Below are 20,737 nucleotides of genomic sequence, written 5' to 3'. Positions count from 1 at the left end.
GCTTCGCCTACCTTCTCTTTCTCGAGAAGCTACAGTCTCCTGGATGCTGGCAATGTTTGTCCGCTGATCGAATATGCGTGGGACATTCCATGCGAACTCGGACAGATTTCGGAGTAAGTTTTCGTAGATTGCTGAATTTTGAATACGTTGTAGTCTTTAGTGGTATTTAAACGTACCTCGAAGGATTTTTCGAAATTTTGAAAATTGTCGATTTTACAGCTGTTTGAAGTTAAGTGCTAACTCTTTTTCAATACATTATATTTATGGAAGTAGTAAACGGATGGAGATGAGCTTTACGATGCTTATAGAGAAGACATTGAAGTTTTAAGAAAAAATTATTTCAGTTTAAAAAAAAATTGAACCATTTTTGTGCAATTATTTTAAACAAATGCAGGTTTTTAACATCGGACGCGATTTTAAAAATCTGAAATAAGGAGAATATAGTTCTATCCTTCTCCTTGATGGACAAATTTTCCAAAATATGGACATTTTAAAATTGGCCCTGTAAAAAATGCCGAAAGTTGACGCTGCGTCGCCCAGCACCGCGGTACTCGCAGCGGCCAAGCGGCTATACCTGATATTCTTATACAGGATTCTCGAAAATGGTAAGAATTTGAAAAAAACTGAAGGAGGAAAACTCTTACTGTTTTGTATATCCAACATAATACGGTATCTCAATTTTTGGTGTTCGCAATATTTTCCTTGAAACGAGGGTGACTTTCAGTTTTTTAAATGGAATGCTATATATTTGATTACCCAATATGAAAGCGACTGTCAAGACAAATTCAACCATATGGTATACTATGACCTTCAAAGCCGCTTGGCCGCTGCGAGTACCGCACGGCCCGACCAGTCGAGCCAGTGCTGGGCGACGCAGCGTCAACTTTCGGGCATTTTTACGGGGCCAATTTTAAAATGCCCATATTTTTGAAAATTTGTCCATCAAGGGGAAGGATAGAACTATATTCTCCTTTTTCAGATTTTCAAAATCGCGCCCGATGTTAAGAACCTGCATTTGTTTAAAATAATTGCACAAAAATGGTTCAAATTTTTTTTTTAAACTGAAATAATTTTTTCTTAAAACTTCAATGTCCTCTCTATAAGCACCGCAAAGCTCATCTCCATCCGTCTACTACTTCCATAGCTATAATGTATTGAAAAAAAGTTAGCACTTAACTTCAAACAGCTGTAAAATCGACATTTTTCAAAATTTCGAAAAATCCTTTGACATACGTTTAAATATCACTAAAGACTACAACATATTCAAATTTAAGCAATCTACGAAAATTACTCCGAAATCTGTCCGAGTTCGCATGGAATGTCCCGCGTTCCGCTTCTTTGTTTCACTTTTCCCCCTTTGAATGTCAGGACTCGCGTGTCGTGTCGCGAGACGGAGCGTCTAGTCAGCGAATCACGCGGGACGGGATGGAATAATCCGGAAGAACGATCGAGGCCAGCCGTGAACATTGCGTTCTTTTTTTTTCCCTTTCCAACAACCAACGAGCGATAACGACTATCAGCTGGAGATGTCGGGTCGGATCAAAGTCGACCGACGGGCGTCGATTACAGGTCGTCGAAGCGGTGGTTCTTCTGCTCGCGAGCCGCCGAGAGCTCGAGCAAAACGACGATGGAAAACTGCGAGAGTTTACTAACAACGAGAAGGTTACAAGTTTGAGAGCGGGTGCTTGACAATTCATCCAATTAGGAGATTTTTGTCCCCGCTTCCGCGCGGCGTCCCACTTTTTGCCGGCGGCCAGGAGACGCCGCTTCCCTCGAGGACGCATTAAAACAGTTTTCGCGGAACGTTCGGGCGGAAGGGGTGGGTGCGGACCGACTGGCAAAGTGAATTTCCAGACTCGACGATCCGCCCGCGACGCTCTTTGCAGCGTTTCCTCGCGCGTTATCCCGGCCGTTGCGTGCATTAACAAAAACGGGATGGAAGTTGCAAAGTGCTGCGACGCGGCTGTCTTCAGCCGAGGCGGGCAGAAAACCTCGCGAGCGTTCGAGCCGCGAGCAATTTCGGGCCGCGTTGTCTGGCAAGTTTCCCCGTCGCGAGCAGCCCCTCGGCTCCTTCAATTACTTTTTCCAAGATTTACAAGCGACCACGAGAGAAGTATAATAAATGGGAGCGGCTGTAAAAAGCGCTGGGTGCCCGGACCGCTAATATAACGCTCTTAATCTCGAAGGAGAACTTCAGACTAGGTTACACCCAGCGAAACCTTCGCGCTATCTAATATCTCTTCCGAACAGTAGTTTCCAGAGGACTCACCTAAGGTAAACAGTGACGACCAGTGGCGCTCTCTCCTGCCTCAGGTCGCTGGCCTTGGACGGGTGCAGGAAGGCCGGAACGTGCAGCCTGGACCTGGGGTACAGTGGTCCGTGGGGGACCAGCAGCGTCAGCGAGTCGTCAGCTTTGAGCTCCTTGTAGTCAGCTCGGTTGGGGGCCAGAGGCACTTGACCAAGCGGCGTGACGGGCTGAATCTGGACCCTGGGCCTGCAGAAGCCTGCCCCGGTCTCCGAGGAGCCGGTGTCCTCTGTTCGCGGCTCGAGCACAGAGTAGGCGACCTGCACGAGCCTGGGCAGGCTCTTGGCGACCTTCACCCGGCCAGAGGCGTCTGGAGGTGGTAGCGGTGCCCACCAGTCGGCGGGAATGGTGATCTGGGCGAGGCACACGCCGTTTTCACCGTCGGGGCTGCAGGCTGCCGTTAGGGCTGACGACGAGGAGGAAGAGGACGAGGAGGAGTAGCCTCTGCCATTGTTCCTGCTGGCTGTGCTCCTGGACGGCGTGGCCAAAGTCGCGTGCAGGACCACGCAGACCCTCTGGTGCCGGGCCAGGAGCAACTGACGCCTTCCGCCAGCCTCGCTTCCGGCGTGAAAGAGGACACGAAGCACAGGCGAGTCGCGGGGCACGCTGCTACCCACCAGATGAGCGGACATGTCCAGGTGGCGGGCGCCCAGCTCCTGCGCGTCCAGGATCGTCGCCGCTGTCAGGTTCCGCCTCGTTTCCGGTCCGGGTAGCGCGTCCAGAGGGTCCGGGACTATGTAGCGAGCTGGCACGGTCTGCTTCGTGCTAAATGGCCCGTAGGTAGCGCGAACGGAGACGGGCTCGCTCGTCTGAAAGACCGTGAACTTGTCTATCGAGAGGACAGAGCCAGGCGGCGGCGACGGGACACCGCTGTTCCCATTCGACGACGCGCCCGTCGACGGGGATATCGCCGGGACAGGATCCCCGCGCGCTGGGTAGTACTGCCTCGGTGTGTGCTTCAGGAAGAATCCGCCGTCTTTGTTCTCGAAGTGTACCTCCACCGAGGCCGCCACGTCTGAAACAGAGGAACCGCGGGAGGTCAGTGATGGCATTCGACGGGCCCCCAGTTTTGCTACCGTTGCGTTCAATTCCGGGGGTTGCTGATCCTGTGCACGATCGCAGCTTGGGACAGTGCACATTAACCCTTACGTCAATAACCGGGTACAGTTGTACCCGCTTAAGCACTGCTTCTCAAAAATTTTTATGTTCCGGTTAAAAAAAAATTTCACCCTGCTAAATCCTCGTTATTTAAGTTATTTGCTATCGATTTAGGCCTCTAGTTTTACAATCGATGAGTGCGGGTTTGCGGTGTTTCCTTATGAGCTAAAACACTAAACAAAAGACGTGCGCCTTGGTCGAAAATCACTTAAAAGTAATTTCCAGGTACACGTGTAAAGTCTCGTATACCTGATAAAGGACTCCCGGCCCACCTCAGGGCTGCAGACGTCAAGCACGGTGCAGAGTTACCCCTTCAAAGAGCCTCAAATATATGATTTCACCACGCGGGTACAGCTGTACCCCGGTCATTGAACAACGCAGGGAAATTTGGTTATTGACATAAGGGTTAATCGCAGAGAAGGGTGTTTTTTTCCTTGCGGCACAGTTGCCATTTGATACCGTTACCAGTGGCGTGTCAATGGCCTTTAGGATCACTACCTTTGCCGCGCCGCGGGTGTTCGCGACGGGGAATGATGGTGGACATTGATTTAAGAGAATTGCATTTGACAGCTGTCGCGGACAGAGTGTATTGGCCAGTGTGATTTCTGTATTGTAGCGGATGCGATTGCATACAGTGGGAATAAATGCGCGTGTTAATCGTACTTTATGCGTCTCGCTCTCCTGTCTATAATAATATTTTAAGGAAGATAATCGCGACAGAAGTGCAACGCGCTGTGGAAACTCCCGCTGAATCCTCCCCGACATATTATAAATAATTTTAATCTCCCGCCAGCGCGATCGGAATTAATTCCCGAGGATACAGGCATTTTCTTTAACTCCGTAATAAATCCAGCCGGTGGCGGCGTGTTTCCATTACGCCCAGGTAATTTTCAGGATTTATATCCGCGTTGGATTAACATAGAAATGAACACGGTGAGGCACGACGTCCTGCCACGGGTACCAGCGACACACGTGCTCGCGAAAGCCGAACTCCTTTCGACTCTATTTCGCCAGTTCCGCGGTTATTACACCAGGGACCAGGCTATCGAACGCCGTTGCTTCGACCAAAAAAAAATTCCCCGACAGAAGTTCGAGTGGAAAGCCGTGTAGAAATACCAACGAATTCGCCGGCACTGCGTCATTCCCCTACGCCGAGCGTCCGCGCGCTTAGCACCCCCTCATTCGCCACCCCTTTTTGCTGCTCGATAAATCGAGAAATTCGTGGGTCGATCTGGAGTCACGGGGCTCGCTTCGATAAACGGCAAATAGCCGGGGAGTTTGCCCAGGCTGAAACAAAGTTCGTGTACTTATGCCTGCGTTCGAGAGCCCGCACAGGTGAGCGGGAGAAGTTGTAAATCGACGCCGCGAGGTGTGGCGCGGTCTGGCGCGGCGCGACTGCGCTCGATCCAGACATAAATTTCCAGGGAAATCCTCCGGTAAGCGCCAGCTGCCTGCACACCCTCCCGCCCCCCGTAAAATGGTGGAAAGCTCGCGGAAAGGTGAGGCCGATTCCACCCCCCCCCCCGGGTCGCTTATCTTTCGCGCTACTCGATGGTCCCTCGTCAGCCACCCTCTCCAAGAATTTTTTTACCCTACTCGAGTTACGCGCGCGAAGAGAGTTTAACCCGCTCGAGATCGTTTACGCGACGCCGTAAAACGCCCCCGCGTTCATTCACCGTGTCTGGGAGCACGATGTTCGTTGGTTTATGGACGCAACAAGGTGTTTACTGTTCACAAGTTTTATTGGGGAATCTAGGCGGTCCGGTACAGTGCTCGCGGTGCTGCGGGATCGATGGAGATTGCTGGATCGATGCCGTCCGAGTCCGGTGAAAGTTCGCAGCTTCACTTGTACGGAGGCACGTCGAACCACTGGTACCTCTTCGGTTGGCTCTCGTCCAGCTCGTACTCCAAACATCGTTTAGGATATCTGTCGGGGATCGTTAGAAGGCCCTCTTTAAACCGACTGAAGCTCGAACGCTTTGGAAATAGACGTCGGACGAGCGGAGCACGCCATTACGAGCCTCGATAATCCGCGAGACCGCCGCGTGCGCGGGTGGGTGTTGGACTTACGTCGTCGCGCGTTTGCAGCCCACTATGGGGTAGTCCTCGCGGAAGCATTTCGTGTCGAGGACGTTGAAGTAGAAGTACCCCACGCTGCTGCTGGCGCTGTCCTCGGAGCGGCGGAGACAGTCGAAGAATTTCTCGTCGCAGGAGCATTGTAACCTGTTCAACAAAATCCTCTGTTCGCTCTCTGTCGCTTTCCCCTGGCTCGTTCCCCCACGCAGCCGCTCGCTGAGAACACCGGCAGATCCGCCAGCCTCTAATCGACGATTAATTCGACGAATTCGACGGACCGAGCTGCCGATCGCGGCTCGACGACCGCTCGATATCCGCCGCGCGAGTGATTCATGCGACCCGGCACGCCTACAACTCGCGCGCACGTTACGCCTAATCGCGCGCAATTTCTCACCGCACGCTGGACATTCGGCCGACAAAAATGCCGCGTGGGCGTGCACGCGAACGCGGCATTACCGCGATCGTTAACGCGGCCGCGGAACGATACGAGGTGTCCCGTAATTCATCGAACCAACGATCGAGAACGAGGCGATTACATGTAAAAGATCTGCTAAAAAAGTTGATTCTTCTTCTGCCCCGAGATCAATAAACTTCGATGCCCACCCCAGATCCACGGGTGCAGATACTTGCTCCCGGTTCATCGCTTTAGAATTTAGAATTGCTGTCATCAACGTCGATCCTACGTATGTCGACACTGTGCATTTTAGTTAGCAGTTTATGATGCAGCGCGGAATTGCTCCCGAGTTCATTACACTGATCGCAACTCGATTTATCTTTGAAGGGTTCATTATCGTGGGTGGAGATGTAGTACGATGCGTAGAGCGTGTGGTGTACAATGCGACAGACTTCGGGGTTTCACGATTTTATTCAGCTTCGATTCTCTGTTTGTTTGTTATACGCTAGGTAAGTACCGCGGAGGGCGTCGCCTCGTGGTCACTTTTTTAAAAAGTGGGATGATTAATTGGTTAAAGGGCAAACTTCAATATTGGGAACAAATCAATATTTGTTACTTGGTGATGTTTGTTTAATAATCTGAATTTTGCCCCTCATCCTTCTCCCGTATACTCCCAATATTTATAAAAAAAATTGAGAGTTGGGCTGGGTGCGGTATAGCTGTCTTTTGATTAACCAAACACAACTGTAAAAAAAATTGGAAAATATTCATGTCTGCAGGTTCCTTTTGCTCCTAAAAATGATGATATAATCATACAATACTAAAAATGATCATATAAAAATTGGAAAATATTCGTGTCTGCAGGTTTCTTTTGCTCCTAAAAATGATCATATAATCATATAATCCTAAAAATGATCATATAATCATATAATCCTAAAAATGATCATATAATCATATAATCCTAAAAATGATCATATAAGCATATAATCATTTTTAGGAGCAAAAGGAACCTGCAGACATGAATATTTTTCGAAATTTTTTTTACTGTTCCGTTTGGTTAATCAAAAGACAACTATCCCGCACGCAGGCCAACTGAAAATTCAAATTTAAATTTTCGCCTATGTAGTATGATTATATAATTATTTTTAGGAGAAAGAGGAACCTGCGGACATGAATATTTTTTCTATTTTTTTTTACAGTTGTGTTTGTTTAATCAAAAGACAACTGTGCCGCACTCAGGCCAACTGAAAATTCAAATTTAATTTTTCCGCTCCACCCTATTACTTAAGTAGCGTTGTTTGTTTGGTTCAAATCTAAAAACTCAAATTTTACCCACTTTCATCTATCCAATAGACTTGAAACTTTGCAGGCGTACGCAGTTTGGATGACAATACAAAATTATGAAAAAAAAACCGAGGTGTTTAAAAAATTACCCAGTCATCACTAAATAAAACCCATAACCACAAATCAAGTCAATTCAATCGACATGAAACCAGCATTATAAGCACAAATAAAACTTGAACACTAAAAAGTAAATAATAAAAAAAAGTATATAAAAAAAGATTTTAAGTTAAACGATTTTACTTAAAATGCGCTAAAATCTAAAAAAATACTTATTTCCTTGTACTAAAATTTCGATGGTGCTTTTTCACTTTAAATAAAATCGTGGAGCAGGATATGTCATAGCAGAATATGTATGAATCAATTTAATACATAATCAAGCGTCGAAATGGATTTGTTCTGACAAATCCTGTTCCCCGATTTCATTCAAAGTGAAAAAAACACCCTCGAAACTGTAGTCGAAGAAAATAATTATTTTTTAGTTTTCAGTGCATTTTAAACGAAATCGTTTCATATATATATTTTTCTGTAGATACCCCAGCGTGCGACCGTTCCCTGCTGCCCTTCGCCGCGAATTACGAGACACCCCGTGAAGAAAGTCAGGCCGTTGAACGGCGTGGGCGTTGCGTCAGACTTGAAAACGGGAAAACCGCGCGGCGACCAAGAAAAAAGGCACCGCTCGGCGCTCGAAGGAAGAGGAACTAATTTAAAGCTGGCTGCCTGGGGTGGCGGCCGCGCCAAAAGAAACTTTTTCCCGGTACGGCCGCGGGCTGACGAGCCGCGAGGAACACGGTGGGGAGGGAAGAGCACGGGCAGAGGCGAAGTTTTTGAAGGAACCTGGTGTAGAAGGTGGGATTAGCCAGGCCGTGCTTGCTCTGTCCGGCCTCGATCACGTCGTCGCACATATCGTGTTCCCGGCAGCACGCGTCGGTCTCCATAAATTTGCCCAGGTCGTCGGGGCTCGTCGCCACGTTACCGCTTCCGCACCATTTCGTCCCTGCCGGAAGGAAACATCCAGTAGCTCGTTACGCGCAGCCTGTACCGATTCCATCTCGATCTTTTATGCTCCTCCTGGCCGTCCGTCGCCGGAGCCGGCGTGCTCCCCTCTTACCTGGGAATATCAGGTTCATTCTCTGCGCCGGTGTCTCTCGTACGTCGTTGCTGGCGGTCCCATTGTCGTCTCTATAGTAGATCACCCATGCGTGAACGCGGAGAAAGAGGCAGAACGCGAGGATCGACGATCCCAGGCCGAGCATGGCGCTACGGCAGCGATGCACCACAAAAGGGAAGACGGAAAGCGAGGCTCGAGATGCTTGGAGGAGGCTCGTATCTTCGGGGAAGACGACGACGGGGGAAACGGTTCCTTCCGGCGGTGCTCGAGGAATAAGAACCCGCGACCAGACGGTTCCAGTGGTTTATATGAAAAAGCCCCTCCCCCCCCCCCACCACCCCGTTCGACCCAGTTTCGTCGCATCTAATCGTGGGAATTGCGAGCGGCGTACGAAATGGGCGACCGCTGCGTCGCGATAATCGCCCGACGAAACTGGAAACGCGGAAAGGGCCGCGCGGTCCCGGAAACGGACGGCTGGCACGGGTTCCCCTCTAGTCGCTGACGGAATCCAGGATAGCCCGGGACGCGCATAAATTTCACGGGCCGCTCGGTGTAATTTATGTCCGGCCGAGTTAAAAGGTAAACAGCGCGGGCTGTTTCGGCCGGGTTAATAACTTTCCGCGGAATAAAACGCGTCGATGTTTTATAGCTCGCCGCGAGACCGCGTCGAATATGTACGTATGTGTGCGCTTTAATGATCGCCACCACTGCGCGTCGCTCGTTAGTTGAAATAACGGTGGAGCGAGGGTGGCTCGCATCGAGCTTCTGATAAATATGAGGGGGTCCCAGCAACACGTGTCCCTTCACGGGTCGTGTTCCCAGCAAGAAACTCGAGGATCATGCCTAATCACCTGGTGCCATTGATTTATGCTTCTGGTGTCTTGTATTTTTTATCAGCAAATAACCGAGTATCACACTACGCCCCGTCTAAGTTTATCCGCACCCTATTATTGAAGTTTTAAATTTCCACTCCTGCTATTCTAGTCTCACCCTAGCTTACTATGTAGGTACGCGTGTAATTCCTTCTAGTATCCATCCTCGTCGTCGCAGTGATCGTCAAGATTCGGGCAAAGGAAGTGCCTGATATCCCGCGGCCCGACCAACCCTTCCTGGCGACGGCCGCATTCCGCCAGCCACAGACCCACCGCCGTGATGCGAGTTACCGAGACCGTTGGACCGATTCCTGGCACGTGAAAAACCGTCTGCAGACGGCCTTCCTTCACCTCGTTTTTCATTCTCTCGTGAAACTGTTCGAGGGGGTCGGGCTGAGGCGTCGGGGCGCGCTCTGCTTCGCGAGCAGGCTCGAGGCACTCGCAAATACCATGAAGAATGCTCTCGAGGCCGATAGGCTCGTAGTCGTCGGCCTGGCCCAACGACACCGTCTCTCTTTCACCCTCCTCCCCGCCAAAGTCTGCCGACGAGTCGTCGACCACGTCGTAGATGCTATCCCCCCCGTCGTCTGGCCGCAACTCGGCAACGGAGTTCTGATCGACGGCTCGATCCTGATCGCTGGTACGCTGCGGCTTGAGGATATCCGTCTCCGACGCTTCCGAGCGCTGCACCGAAATATTTCGTGCTTTACAGGCGCGCGATTAATTCCCGCCAACCCTCCAGGCAAATACTCCCTCGGCTGGCGGGCGATTCGCCGCTTGCAGTTGGCAAAAAAACGAAGGGAAAAAGGCAGAGAGAGAGAGAGAGAGAGAGTGGGCGGTAAGCAAACACGAAACTCGTTTCCGGGGGGAATTACAGAGGACTTGGTTTTTCTACGTTCCGACGGGGTTGGAAAATCGAATCGAAATCACGTTTCGTCCATCCACCGCGCGTGATTCGTCCACGTGACATAATTAAGCCGCGAAAGTTTCGTCGCATCTCTGAATTTTCCATCGGGGCGGCTAGGTCCCAGCAATTCACCGCGCGACTTTCGATTATTCACGAACCTGGCTGGCGCCATCCTTCCGATCATCCGCCGGCTGAGTCTCGATCTCGATCCTCCGCGCGGGAAGCGGCTGATGCACCTCATCAATTTCGGAAATCCTGGCGTCAATACCGTAATCCTTTATAACCTCCAGGATCTCGCTGGATCGGCTTTCGCTGGGAGACGGCCCGCAAACATCCGGGCCGGTGTCTTCCTCCTGACGCGACGGCACGATTGAAAATATGCGAGTTTGCTCGGGAACGAGCGTCAGCCGAGAGGAAAAACACCGCCCCCGCCTCTGGAGGGTATTAATTGTCGACCATTCTCGCGTCCCGCTATCGAGTCGATCGATCGCGACGAACGCGACTCGACAGCGATCTCCCCGAAAGTGTACTGCAACGGGGGGGGTTTCCAAATTTGCGCTGCGAATTCGCGCTTCCCGATGTTACGGCGAGTCATTATTTTGTCGACCCGGCTGCTCCGATTGTCCGCGATTCCATTTGCATCGACGCGTTATTAACGAAATTATACGCGGCCCTCTCGCGGAGAGAGGCACTCGAGGCCTGTTTACTCGCGACCCTTTACGTTCCATTAATCGAGGATGGGTGGGCTGAAAAATGATTTGCTGCCGTGAATAAGCTGCTGGGAACAAGTCAATAATCAGGACCGATTTAAATAGCTCTTCTACCGTTCTGGGTAAAAATGATTTTGCCGCCCATTATATTTAATTATATATACTTATTTTAATATATAATCTTTGACAGTGAGTGAATTTTTTTCTAGATATTTCTTGAATAACAAAAGCCTTTTGTTTTATAAAAAAAACTAGCTTTCCTACTCGGCTTCGCCCGAAATTTAGATTCTGATTATATAATTTTTTTTGTGAAAATGATTACATTTATCTGGATTAGTCAGGCATAATGGGCTGAGACGAATTTCGTGATCCCAGAGTTTATCGTTCGACTGTTTTTAGGCGACAGACAAACGTACAACATATAGAAGCTTTCTGCTTTATATATTAAGATTAAATATTCATAAATCACCAATTAACCGATTTAACCGCCCTTAAATTTGCCGTCCTGGCCTCAAGCTAATTTGCCGTTCTGATGCCTCAAGCTACTTTAGTCAAAAGTGAGGTTGCACTGTGCGAATATCGAATCTGATTCAAAGGATCCCCTGATAAGCCTTTTAGCTACTCTCTAAATCTAGTTACAGGTAACTTAGAACATTTTCCTCTCGGCTGAGCGGTGTGTCGTCGAAGGAATCGAGCGACGTTCTATCGATTTCATGAAAAACGAGGCTACCTCCATGGCGGAAGGCTCGCGGTTCAGACTCGAGTCGACTGCGCTGGAGGAGGCATAGGAAACGGAAGGCGGTCCGCAGGGACGAAAAAGCTCCTCGCTGTCCTTCGGCTCTGCCTGGCGAGGACACTCGCCGCTGCAGTCGAGCTCGGCCAGATACCGGTAGAGACGAAGAAACGTTCGCAGAGGTATCATCGCCGAGCCGCCTTCTGGCTCCTCCGTCAGCAATTCGCACACGTATATCATCGTCTGGAATAGGTTCTGCGCCCGGGGCCAGCACAAAGGGGGTGAATCGTCTCGGCCCGTAGCCGCGGGCAACAATGGCGGGTGATTAATTTAATTCAAGCCAGTAACGATGATTCATCGATTCGTATTAAGCCCCCTACTGCCTCGCGAATTAAATACACACCAGCACCGGAGGAAACGTCACGTATCTTCGAAATGACACTGGCGTTTTGGCCGAACAATGCGCGCGCGGGATAGAATGCTTCCCGGCCGATGAAAAAAATCAATTAGCACCGGGGAATGCTCTGCTCCACTCGCAAATTGGATCGCGAGGACATTGTGACGCGATTAGGAACAAAGCAGCCCTCGTTTCTGTCTCTCCCGCGCTCCGCGATTGAATTTTTTTTCACCCGCTGGCTCGTCGACGTATCAGGATAACGAAGTGCCTTTAGGAACTTCCACTAATCGTTTACAACGGGAAAAAAACGCCCCAGTTCGTCCGGGATTATGTTAATGCCCGACGATAAAAAGAGACAGGCCTCCTCCTTCATCGATCATGGGTTGCAGGAGCCGGCGCGCCAGCACCGAATCGATTAACCACACTCTTCTAAAAATATCGTTCGCACGGGGTGGGCGATAAGGATCACGCGCCAAGGGTGGAGGAGCGAGAGAGACGTTACAGGCCAGCTCCTCTATTTTCGGCGTTCCATGAGAGAATGTCTCGGCAACTGGCTTCTATTTTCGGCAACCAGGCACGGCTTACCTTGCCCAAGAATCCGCAAGCGATCGCGAGGAATTCGTAAAAGTTCCACTCGCAGCAGGTTGTAAATTCGCCCACGATCAGGATCCGGTAGAGGCTCGGTTCAGGGAGAACGATGCCTTGCCACCTCTCTAGCAACGCGCGCGAGCAGACGGTCTCCACGGGGCCGAACGCGTTCAGAAGGGTCTTCAGGTAGCCAGGCGTGATACCTGACGGATGGATGAACGGAGGGTACTCCAATCTTTCCTAAGAAAACGCCATATGGGGTGAAGATTCACGGTCAGCTGACGCAGCGACCGTTTGCGCTAGGTCACGCACGGCTTTCCTAATCCTACCTCAAGTTATTGTGTTCAGAGGGAAATCGATATTTTATAAACACACGGAAAGGTGAAGGGCTCTTCACCTTTTCCCTTCAACTTCTAATAACTGCAGCTCAAATGCACTCATTATTAGACCCTTTGAAATTATTTTTATGGAACCTCCACTTTCCCCATCTGCCTCAAAGGACAATGTTAAGATCGTAGTTAGAGGGATCCTGGGGGTAGGGGAGACCGCGGCTAGTTGACTAACGAGGTTAGTGGACTAATTCCCTTTAATTGTTTTATTATGTTATAAATTATGCTGCGATTCGCGATATTGAAGCATATGAATGACCAGCTTGCCATTTAATGTGTCACCGTGACAAAAACTTGCGTGTTCTGTCAGTGAGAATAAAAAATCTAAAAAGGTCGGCGGGAAGTAAATATTTCTGTTTCGACTATTTATGAATTTCTGTCCACTAAGTATTGCTTGATGTTTTTTCATGAATATTTTGTGGAAACGTGATGCAGTGACTATAATTTAGGGTATTTTATTTTATCCGGTGCGTGGAGGTTTTGTACCCTTAACATTACTTGACTAAGCATAGGAATATCACTAAAAATTCCACTTTTTATCCTCAAGATGCAGTCGAGGCAAAGAGTTTAGCTGCTCAAATCCACTTCCCCCACCACAAATCCCTCCAAACTCACACCTACTAGTTTTACACTCTATCCTCCCTTCAATCTCTCAGGTCTTCCAAATAGACCATAACAAACAAGTAGAATATAATTACAGTATCTAACACCATGATACTTAATAAAAAATATAGCAGTGTGAAGAAGTGAAAAAAAATATAAAAAATTTGTTGGTCGTAGTACATATATGTACGCCTTTCGTATACTATATTAATGGAATTGGCTGCGTATACATACGCCTTTGGCAGCCAAGGGGTAAAACTGAAAACTAAATGTCAAGTCAACTAACCCTATAATATTTGTGAACTAACCCCGCTGTCGAGGTTTGTTGACTTATTCGTCTCACTACTCTAAATATAATAAAAACTACGACCTAGACTCAATTGAAACAATTTTAAAAATTAAGCCTAATGAAATTTGTAATCTTTTAGTGCGCAACAAGTCAATAAAAGTACCAAAGGTCTATTTATAAAAATTAGAAATGTTAAAAATTAGTCAACTAGCCCCGGTCTCGCCTACTCTGGGCATCTGGTTTTTGGGATGAAAGTGGTAGCAATTTCTACCAGCCTCCCTCTCCACCTAGCCATTGTTCCTTCGCAGGTACGTAAGTTGTTCCCTGAATAAGAGGGAATTTAAGCTTGCAACCCGAAGGAGGATCGCGTGCAGCGCGTTGGATATCACAAGAATAAATGCAACTGCCTGAAAATGGAGCAGTTTTTCGTCGGCCAGCTCGCGGGTGGGTTAACGCCCGCTTGTTAAAGTCGTTCGTTAAAAGCAGGGGGGGTACAAATCTGGATGTACGTATAGAAATATCCCCAGCGATATTTCGCGGTAATCCCCGGAGCGTTGCATCGGGTCACGGACAGCACTTATGCTCGTGGCTGAGGGGTTTCTCCGGCACCCACGCGCGACGAAAAATCCTGCCAGCGAGCGGCTAGGAAAAATAGGGGAAACCGATAGTTCAAGGCTCTGAGAGTATCGTGGCTGGATTCTATTCGCGTCCGGTCACGGACGTCGTCCATAATGCATCGACGTGGAAAGGGAGAAAAATGCTGGGCAAGGGTGGTCGACACAAGGGTGGCGGGCGGTCGGACGAATTAATTTATAGCGATGGGCCCTCGATCGACCGATTTAATCGTCCTCCTCGGCTATTTCGGCCCATTAACCCAACTGCTGCCGTCGAATCTTTCCGGGGGTTGGCTCGGCCAGCCGGCCCAATGGAAATTGATAGCGCTCGGCCGCGAAATTCTTAATCGCGCTGGAAAATTTCGCGAGCGTCCGGCGACTTTTACGATCGGATCAGCGATGGGTCGAGGCGATTAGAGCGATCTCCTAGACATAAGCCAGCCAATGCTATTAACCCCTACCCGGGGGCCGGGATAATTAAATTCGCCGGTCGGATTGATTTACTTGTCTATCCGCTTAATTACGCCGCCACGAACCGACGGGCGGGATAAAATATTGAACGGACAATAGGAGCTATAGAAAAGGTTGCGGGCTAACGACGCCACTCGAGCTGGACAACGAAGAAGGGAACGCCGGGAACGACTACTTTAATCAACCCTTTGTAAGATAATAGCCACGCGGAAAAGACACGTCAGCGATATGGTCAGCCCGGGCACTCGGAGCGAGATAAAGCGGCGCGGGATGGAGCGAGTAATTTCATTCGCAGCCACTTTCCAATGCGAAATTCAAGGTAATTAGAAACTATGTGTACTCTGCGGAGACCAATTTCAATTGCAGGTACAATGTCCGCCGGAACGGCCACTTATTACCAAATAGCAAATACCTCGGAGTACCACAGCCCCGCCGCCATTACCGCCCAACTTTACCATCAAGTTAAACCCATTCCTTCTCCAATGGAATAAATAAATTCACCTCCCTTTTCGATGGAAATCGCCCACCCCAGCATCGATTTCCCTCCCTCTCGCCGAGCCGAGGAGGAAACGGGAGACAGAGCGGAATGGTGAAAAGGCTGGGAATTTACTTTGACGGGGGGAACCTCGTCGTTCGCCAGGGCACGGAAGTAAGCGCAGGTCCATCGCAGAAGATCGTAGGGCTGCGTGCGAATAGCGGCTTTCGCGTACAGTTTCAAGATGTGCGGGAACGTCGGCGGAATCTTTATCTGCTCGGCGCAGTAAATGTCAGACATCTTCGACGGCGACGAGGGAAAAAAGTGGACGAGCGACGATTGCCAAGCAGCCGGCGTCGCGTGCTGGATCGTGCTCCCTGGAACGTTGTTACCGTCACATTTCAGCGCCAACCCGCGCGACGAATTTCCAGCGAGACTTCAGGCGGGACCGTTAATTCCGGCGCTTTGATGCTCGCTGAAAGGGGCCACCATTTTGTTTCGTTGCACGCCAGATTGAATCGTTCACCAGTCGCAGAGGGAGGCGGCCGTGCCCTTTGAGACGCGTTTTTTTTCCCCCCTCTAATCCCCATCTCGGAGGCATTTGAATCGCGCGAAAGCAGCGCGTCGACTGTAACAGCCGCTTGCAGGGGCTCGGGAGTTCATCTCGAAGACGTTATTTATCACTCACCTTTGCAGCTGCCTCCTCGGAAGCGTGATTATTCCGCGTCGGTCGCGGGAGTCGCGATATCAACGGTGTGTGTGTATATTTTGCCCGATCGCTGGAAAAATACCTCGGGCGGAAGGAGCCGTTGGGCGAGCAAACATTGGGATACGAGCTGATCGTACGAGAGACGGATATTTATCTTTTACCCACTTAAATTTCTCGCGCAGCCCGTAACAGCGACGACACACGGTCCACTCGACTTTCAACTGCGAACGGAAACTACTGGCGTGGAGAAAGGTGCTGGGATACTAGCTGCAGAGAATTCTACGCCATCTCGTCGCGATTCTAAACTCACATTGCTATCCTGCGAGTGGTGTATATCGAGGGTTTGTCGACAGTCGCTAAAAACGCACGGGGAATCAGAGAAGCCCAGAGGAGGATCCTCGATCCACCCCGCAATCTTTCAATCGGCTTGCCTTTTGTGCCCCTGTCACCGTCACGAAAGCCTCCGCAGCGTCGTTTGTAGCCGTTGAACAGTCAGAGCCCGCGGATCAAAGGGAATCGTTCGCGGAAATCGCCGCGCACAACTGGGACAAACAGGTCGCAGGCCCCCCGCGGGCGCGTCGGAAAAGCTTCGATTGATTTCCGCGGCCGTTGTCTCTGTTATTAGTCCGTTATCGTGACCGTGGCTTCGTTACCTACACAGTAACTTCGTACACCGTCGGCGTGGTTCCCGCGCTTCCGACCCGTCCCCGTTCGAATGCATAATGAATCGGCGGGGCTCGAGGGAGCGGATGCAACCCCCGCGCGCCTTTCCCTTCTTTCGACGTCTTCGTCAAAAGCCACGAGGCATCATCCCCCTTTCCCGCGCCCAGGATGAAATTGTCCGCCTGCTTTGTGACTAACCCCGACGCGTAATGGCCGGGAATAGTTTGCAATCGATCGATCCGGGAGGAGTGCTCTTGAGCGGGCGTCGGGCACGGAAAAAGGACACCCCGACACGGCAGCGAATCCGTCCCTTCCTTCATTTCGGCCCCGGCATGAATATCGAGGAAGCCAGTTCTCCAACGCCACCGGAAGCAATTCCCTCGGCATCCCACGGGAATGGCCTTGGCATCGCTGCTGCCAGGGACAATTGCTCTGCGGCCAGTGTACGCCCGATGCGCCGAGGAATCGGGGAAATAATCAGCCTCGTCAAATCTATCGATATTGCCCTTTGACTCCCACGAAGTCGGAGAATTATTGGGACCGTGGCTACCGGGGTGCAGGCTTAGGGGATGGGGTTTCTCCTCCGCGTTCTCATCGACCCGGCAACTCCGGGTGTACTACTGGATTGTTCAGAAAGTTCGCGTCCCTTTGGAGCGATATCTGTTGCGACCTAAGATACTTAAGTAGCACGCGGCGATGTTATGGCTTCCAGAAAATTTCGAGAATTGGAGATACGTTGATGGAAGCGGGATCTTGTGTTACTGAAACTTTGCGACTACAAGATACACCTATCTACTTCGTTATCTTCGGTTTGAATTACGAGTTGCCGCGTTGTGTCCACATTTGCATAGCTCCTAGTACTAAGATACGTACGCTTCGGTATCTATGTACATCGAAACGTGATTGTTGGCGATGGAACGGAGGGAATATTTCCGAAAATAAATTTCACGGGAAAAATGCGCGGTCCGCGGTGTGTTAAAAAAGAAATTGTTTCCTTGCCAATTTCGTTTCGGCCGCAGCTGTGCAGACCCCTGCTTCGCTAAATTCGTGCATGTAACAACCGTGTTGTTCCCACTCGTGATTTCTCGCTGGCTGACTACTTCGCGGTGCAATAAAAATACAGGCGGCTTGCGCCGGGGCCAAGTTTGCAGTGTGCCTGTGGGACACGTGTTGATTTCTAGGTATCGCGAGGATTTTGTGGACAGGTAAAAATATTCCACCCGCTCCGATGCACTCACTGCGTGGGAACACACTCGCGATTCCCTAGGATCGCCGAAGGCAGAGCTTAGAACACTGGATGCGATAAGCAGAATGTTTTAAGGAAGTTTTAATCGAAGACACTTATTGCGTTGGCAAATGCGTGCAGAGGGTGACAAAGCATCGGCTTTCAGAATGGAAACTTTTATTTGCCTCTCGTTGGTTACCTCGATTATCACCGTATAAATTAGCCGGTCATGCGAGAGGTCGAGCCTGCAATTCTTATCGCGCGATACGTCGTTTCTCGCGGAAGTGGCGAGTAAAAGCGTGCTATAAATACGCGGAGGAAACTCAGAGGCCGTGACTCGTTGGAAAAATATTTTCCATCGACGAGGACGGAGAATCGATCGATCGATCGATCCGAGACCGTGCAGCGCCTCTCTAAAAAGGTCAGCACTGATCAAAGGGTCCGTGGAAACTTTATAACCCGAGACGCGGAGGAAGCATTAAGATAAATCGCTATATGTATACTAGCGACAAGAAACGTGCCCCATCGGTGACACGAATCAAAGGGGAGACTTTTCCATGGAATTACAGGGCAGATGAATGAACACTCGGAGATAGGTCTGGTTGCTTGTGAACCGTAGGGGAGACCGGGGATAAATGTAACAGGGGCAAGTTGTTACGAGGCTGTTTAAATTTTTGTCCCTTGGACTATCACTTCGACGATGAAGTGGCTAATGCGTTTCAACTATACACGCTCGTGTATGGTGTTTTTTTGAAGGCGGTTCACGCGTTGCCACGTTATTGCAGGTTGTTGTGATTTCGATATTTTCCATTTTCACTTCAATCTTTTCTACGGAACAGCCAGATAAATGTATGTAAATTAATATTATAACGTTTGAATGAGTGTTCCTTTAGCTACAGTTTCAGTTTTCAGACGTTACAGGTAGGCATAACCCCTTTGTGAGTCGCTGTATGAAACGGACGATTATAATCACCTTCTTTAGTGCAATTGATTTCAGTATTTGTTTTATTACTTTTAACAGTTTATTCATATTTTTTCTTGTATATGCAGTGTGATAGATTCTTGCAATTAATAAATTTATTTTTGTCCTAGAAGATATAGTTATATTACTCATAATTAGCATCTTTTCATAAAATGTAACAACTTGCCCCGTATTGTGTCACAACGAGCCCCTACTCGGGGTTCATACAACATGTCTTGACCACCAAAAGGCTTTTTTCAAAGTCATGGTTTTTCGTTTAATTACATGTGATGAAAGTACGTACTTTAAGTCGGAGTCATTGATAGTATTGAATATGAAATGCCAAAAAAAGAAAATAAAAAGTAAAAAACGGAAAAATGTCACAACTAAGGTCTCCCCTACGTATTCCGTGCGGAAGGGGTACAATTAGGCCGCAAAAGCAGTGGGAGGTGAAGTTTGTCATCCTTCGCACAGTTCCTGAAGACCAATATGTACATTAACACATTCCGCACGGCTGATGTCATAAGACACCAGACTTGGGCAAAATGTAATCTAATTACAAATCGCAAATTACGATTAAACTGTAATTGTGTAATTAATTACACATTATTTTCTGTAATCGTTCATTTCGGTAGTTGACCACTTGGTTTCGTCAACTATCTAAATGAACGATTGCAGAAAATGATGTGTAATTAATTACACAATTACAGTTTAATCATAATTTTCAGTTTGTAATTAGATTACATTTTGCCCAACTCTGTAAGACACAAACCGACACTACCATACCTTCAGAAATGGCCGTGCGGAACGTGTTAAGGTGTCGGGCGTACTAAAGTGGACAGACACTTTGGGCCCCTGTCATCCCGTAATGAGTGGCGAGTGACACATTTGGCGACCCGTACCCTCAGGGGTGTCCCGCCACGCAGCACCCGAGTGCATCCCAAGTACCCCGCTGTACTTCTTCCACCCATAATGCCTGTGGAATGCATCATTACGTAGGTGCAAGCCACAGCCCCGATGAATACCGGCGAGTAGCGACGCGTAATGTACGTCCGCATAGTAGTTACGTGACCGGGGAACGAAAATAGATGCACACCCGCCCATTTTCCGTCACGCCAACTTCTGCAGCCGCGAGATAAGCCTCGCTCTCAGGAACAGTAATTCCTTGTGCAGGACTAAAGAAAGGTGGCCGACTCAACGGCTTGAAACGCAGAATCACTTCCACGGATTCGTCTGACTCCTCCTTCGCGAAATTCCCCCTAAGAGAACAGTGGCCAGCGAGCCGCAATAGGATACGAGCGGAAGGGCGGCTTGAAATTAATAAGGCCGCACAGAGCGCTAATCCGATCAGCTGGAAAATTGATCGACACCCTCGAACGAAGTATCGAAAGACAGGACGAGGCTGAAGTTCCACCCCGGATTAACTGGATTCAATTAGATACCTTGATTTAACTTCTGGATCAAGAAAGACGAGTTTCCTCGACTACCGTGGCGGATGCGAGGAAATATTTGCGAAGCTACTCTCTTGCCTTCCGGAGATCTCCTCGGAGAGCTTCCATCCTTTATCGAATTAATAAGCTATCGAAGCTGCCGACTCCTCGATACGCTGGCGTTGATAGCGTTACCTGGGATTAAGCGTTTCACCGTTTCCGATTAGTAAAAGTTTGCCGGGCGAAATTGCCGGCGAGGAGCCGCGACACCGCGTCCCAGCAACGATTGTCGGTGTTTCTGTGTTCTGGCGTAAGC

General features: G+C 49.3%; 2 protein-coding genes across 3 annotated transcripts in view; both read right to left on the bottom strand.

Annotated features, from left to right (window-relative positions):
* Window positions 1–20,737, bottom strand: part of Dtn (transmembrane protein 132C dtn) — a 79,239-nt gene that overhangs the window by 23,814 nt on the left and 34,688 nt on the right. For both annotated transcript variants that reach the window (XM_076823421.1, XM_076823422.1), the window contains exon 2: window positions 2,270–3,320. In XM_076823421.1, coding sequence (XP_076679536.1) covers window positions 2,270–3,320 — 1,051 coding nt within the window. The remainder of the gene's footprint in view (window positions 1–2,269; window positions 3,321–20,737) is intronic.
* On the bottom strand, window positions 9,411–16,043 carry LOC143374886 (uncharacterized). Its single transcript, XM_076823434.1, has 5 exons — window positions 15,569–16,043; window positions 12,507–12,832; window positions 11,528–11,929; window positions 10,323–10,419; window positions 9,411–9,941 (listed from the first exon to the last, which is right to left on the bottom strand). The coding sequence occupies exons 1-5, from the start codon at window positions 15,731–15,733 to the stop codon at window positions 9,411–9,413; spliced, it is 1,521 nt and encodes a 506-aa protein (XP_076679549.1). The 5' UTR covers window positions 15,734–16,043.

Source organism: Andrena cerasifolii, chromosome 11 (genome assembly GCF_050908995.1).
Source record: "Andrena cerasifolii isolate SP2316 chromosome 11, iyAndCera1_principal, whole genome shotgun sequence".
Taxonomy (NCBI): domain Eukaryota; kingdom Metazoa; phylum Arthropoda; class Insecta; order Hymenoptera; family Andrenidae; genus Andrena; species Andrena cerasifolii.
This window is presented reverse-complemented; position numbering and strand designations above follow the sequence as displayed.